At 45.1% G+C, this 3,394-nt stretch overlaps 1 protein-coding gene across 1 annotated transcript; it reads right to left on the minus strand.

Annotated features, from left to right (window-relative positions):
• Nucleotides 1-366: 366 nt before the first annotated feature.
• Nucleotides 367-2,972, minus strand: LOC147623429 (uncharacterized). The gene is made up of 3 exons (XM_086821568.1): nt 1,984-2,972; nt 1,687-1,859; nt 367-1,079 (listed from the first exon to the last, which is right to left on the minus strand). The coding sequence occupies exons 1-3, from the start codon at nt 2,839-2,841 to the stop codon at nt 950-952; spliced, it is 1,161 nt and encodes a 386-aa protein (XP_086677694.1). The 5' UTR covers nt 2,842-2,972; the 3' UTR covers nt 367-949.
• Between the last annotated feature and the right edge of the window lie 422 nt (nt 2,973-3,394).

The raw sequence follows: 3,394 nt of genomic DNA on the forward strand, positions 1-3,394 counted from the left end.
TAATGCAAACACACCATTTACTACCGCATACACTCTTGTTATGTGAGGCATGCATGCAGTTCTAACAGGTTGAACCTAAGGACCTCATTAGTGTGTGTAACTGTGTTTATGTTAAATACCAATATCGACGTGCTAAAGTTGCATTCCCTGATTGCAGTCACTTGAAAATGGACTCGTTGCTTGAGTGAATGCATGGTAAAGCACGTAGGCACAGCTTGACTGTGCCAACAACTCTTGTTTGCACAAATATCACTCACATAAATTTGTATTTACCTATCTTCACAAAAAAAAAAAGCCAGCAATATTTTAGCTTACATATGTCTTTTCTAGAATGCACACAAATAAGAGAGAAAAAAAGGCCAGCAATAAGACAGATACAAAAAGACTCATTATATGAATAGGTTACATGCAGAGAACAATCTTTTCTAAGAACGCGCTCACCTTCTCCTGAGTGACGCCCCAAGGTCAACCACAACACAGGACTTGCCCTTACATGGGCTAGAGAGAAGCACAAAAAAAGAGCACGTTCTAAAAGTTGACACCACCATCAAATACTCCATAAAAGCTAAGGTTAGAAAGCTCAAGTGTTAGTATTATCCTAGTTACAAAGCCATGCCCTGCCTTCAGAGGTGCAAAACACTAGCAAGGAAGTATCTAATCTCCCTGGCTTTCTCCTCACAACTGAGACATGCCTCACAGAGATAGCACGTAACCACCAAGTCTTTCAGTGCTACACTTCATCGCAATTATGACACCTCAAAAGCTAGGCGTGCAGCTAAGACCATCAAGTATGTGCACTACCAGACAAACTCATAAACTAAGATAAACGAATCTGCTGTAGAGACTTCCACAACAGCTTTAACAAGGCTCATCTAGGTAAGCTTCTCACATGGATATACAGTATGAAGAGAGTAAGCACGAGACGAGCGTTGAAAACCATCACGAGCATTTAAGCAGATGCAAGCAAGGGAGAAGACGCACGAGAGGCTGCACCATACGCAGGTAGTGCAGAAGCAGGACTCTCCTCCTCAATGTCTTCTGCATCCCATAAAAAAGAAGCGTAGGATGCCATGACATAGCTGCACATGGAACAAGTGCAAACAGAGTGTTTAGAAGTATGCAATCCGAAAGTACAGTCATTCCTCAGTCAGTACTCTACATGAGAGCATCATAAAGATCTAGAATCCCAATTACCTTAAGGCTACACTACATTAAGCAAATCATCATCCCTTGACACATGCAGTTGACTAACATGCAAACACTTTAAGAGGTAAATTGAGCAAGGACCTTTAGCCAGTATTTTATGGTGCATGGCTAAATCTTCCTGAAAATCCTTTAGGTAATTCTACGTTAAACATGCAATCATCCCCACTCTCACATCACAGGATGGCTAAAAACAAGCAGGCCACATTAATTGAGCTAGCTAGATGGCCCCATGTAAAGCGCAACACGTGATTATGCCATCCATTATGGTCCATCCACAGACTGGACCTAGTTCTGCATGAAGCCAAGGCAGACAACCAGCACATTTCCCTCGACACACAAGAACACCCTCCTGAGGGCACACATTCAGCAAGAAGCACTATAATTGGAACTGATTGTCCCAGACTATTCTCTACCATGCAACTCCCATGACCCCTTCCCCCCCATGCACGATTTAATTCCAACATTTCGGAGATTACATACCAGTCATCTGGAGCAGCCTGCACAGCTTGATCATAGTAAGTCTCAGCACGGTCATGATCCCTATGCACATCCCACTGCAACTTAGCATAATGAGAGAGAGCATCTCCATCATTGGGACATGCCAAGATGGCCCTTTCATAATACACTTCAGACTTTTTGAAGTCGCCCTTCTTCTGCACAAACCCAACAAGAAGAGAGTCACCAAACAGAGGGAACACAAAAGCTAAAGAGGGTTTTGGGGATCAGCAATTTAAATGTAATAAAAATGCCAAATTGCAAGCCTGTTAAGTAATTCACCTCAGCAAGGAACTGTGCATAGTTTTTAAGCAGCAGAGGGTTCTGAGGATCGGATTGTAAGAGGCTCTGATAATAACTCTCCGCGCTGTCGGAAAAGTCAAGGCCATTTCCACCATTTTGCCCGTCCCATCCATAGAAACCATCCCCTTTGCCTAACACCAGCCCTAACCCTAATCCACTGGCCATGTCCAAAAACCCTAACCTCTTGCACTCAGTGTCTGTGAGTGGCCTACATCCTTTCGCATTGCATGCCACAGGAGATCCACTTGAACTCAATTGATAGCTAGTGTAAACCTCCCCATCGTTCAACACAAACCCTTGCATGGGCTTGGCATCAGGGAAAGCTTCTGCTTCGCGGAGAAAAGCAGCCTGATTTTCAAAAAAAACGGAGCTCGGCTTCTTTTCAGCATCTTCATCCCTCTCTGTCTCCTCCAGGATGGGCTCTTTCATGTCGAAGGAAGAATTCCTACCATGGAGGGAGAACCTTCTGGTCCACTGCTTGCGCCCATGAGAGCCAAAAGAATCAAACCCTGACCCTTCTTCCTTCTCATCTGCTACAGCGCTCATAGCGGCAGAGAGACAGGCTAAATCTCCCTCAGATTGAGCTCTGTTCAGGCGAGTGCGAGGGCTCCGCTCTGGGTCGAAGTCTTGCTCGCCAGCCGGGCGCGGCTCGTCGGCGGCAGCAGAGATGCCAGAGGCGAGGTTCGGCTGGACCGAGGGGGGAGCCAAGCTGTGGAAGGAGGAGACACTACCGAAGAGCTGGGCGGACTCGGAAGAATCTTTGCCAGCCTCGGGCTGAGAAAAGGGAGGGCTGTTGAGAGAGCCCAGGATAGGAGCGGAGGAGGTGCGGAGAAGCATCGTTAGCAGAACACACACGCTGCGAGTGTGTGTGAGAGAGAGAGAGAGCGTGCGGCACCAACGGAGAGAGCTTGGGTTATGATGCCTGCAATTGGCGACGTAACTTGAAAAATAAAATAAATTGTGAAAAAAATCTCGAGGAAGGCGGCGGTCCCACGGTCTATTATATGACCTTAGCTAAAGGCTGTTCACGCGTGGCTGCTGGCGTCACGAACAGCTTTCTCCATATGTTTATTACCACCTTTACCTCCTACGCATGCAAAAAGTGGGACAAAAGAGTTTCGAGATTCCAGTGAGCCTACTATGCAAGAGCGTGCACATAAGAGAGGTCAAATTCCATTGTGAGCTTTGACAAAACAAGAGAAAAGTCTGAATACATATATATATATATATATATATATATATATATATATGGGTCCCAAATTTTCCTTCATATTAATTAATTAGTCAAGGACTACTTTAACCTTAGCTTAATTAAATGGGTCCATGGACTACTTTAACCTTAGTTTACTTAAGTTAGGGAAAGGCTAACACATGCAAGGCTATTTTTATT

Source organism: Cibotium barometz, chromosome 27 (assembly GCF_041138505.1).
Source record: "Cibotium barometz isolate CiBa-2024 chromosome 27, ASM4113850v1, whole genome shotgun sequence".
Classification (NCBI taxonomy): Eukaryota; Viridiplantae; Streptophyta; class Polypodiopsida; order Cyatheales; family Cibotiaceae; genus Cibotium; species Cibotium barometz.

Coding starts and splice junctions, on each gene's coding strand:
- LOC147623429 (XM_086821568.1), bottom strand. CDS start 2,841: ATGCTTCTCCGCACCTCCTCCGCTCCTATCCTGGGCTCTCTCAACAGC. Junction 1,860..1,983: donor ATGCACAGTTCCTTGCTGAG/GTGAATTACTTA, acceptor GGGTTTGTGCAG/AAGAAGGGCGACTTCAAAAA. Junction 1,080..1,686: donor CAGGCTGCTCCAGATGACTG/GTATGTAATCTC, acceptor TTCCATGTGCAG/CTATGTCATGGCATCCTACG.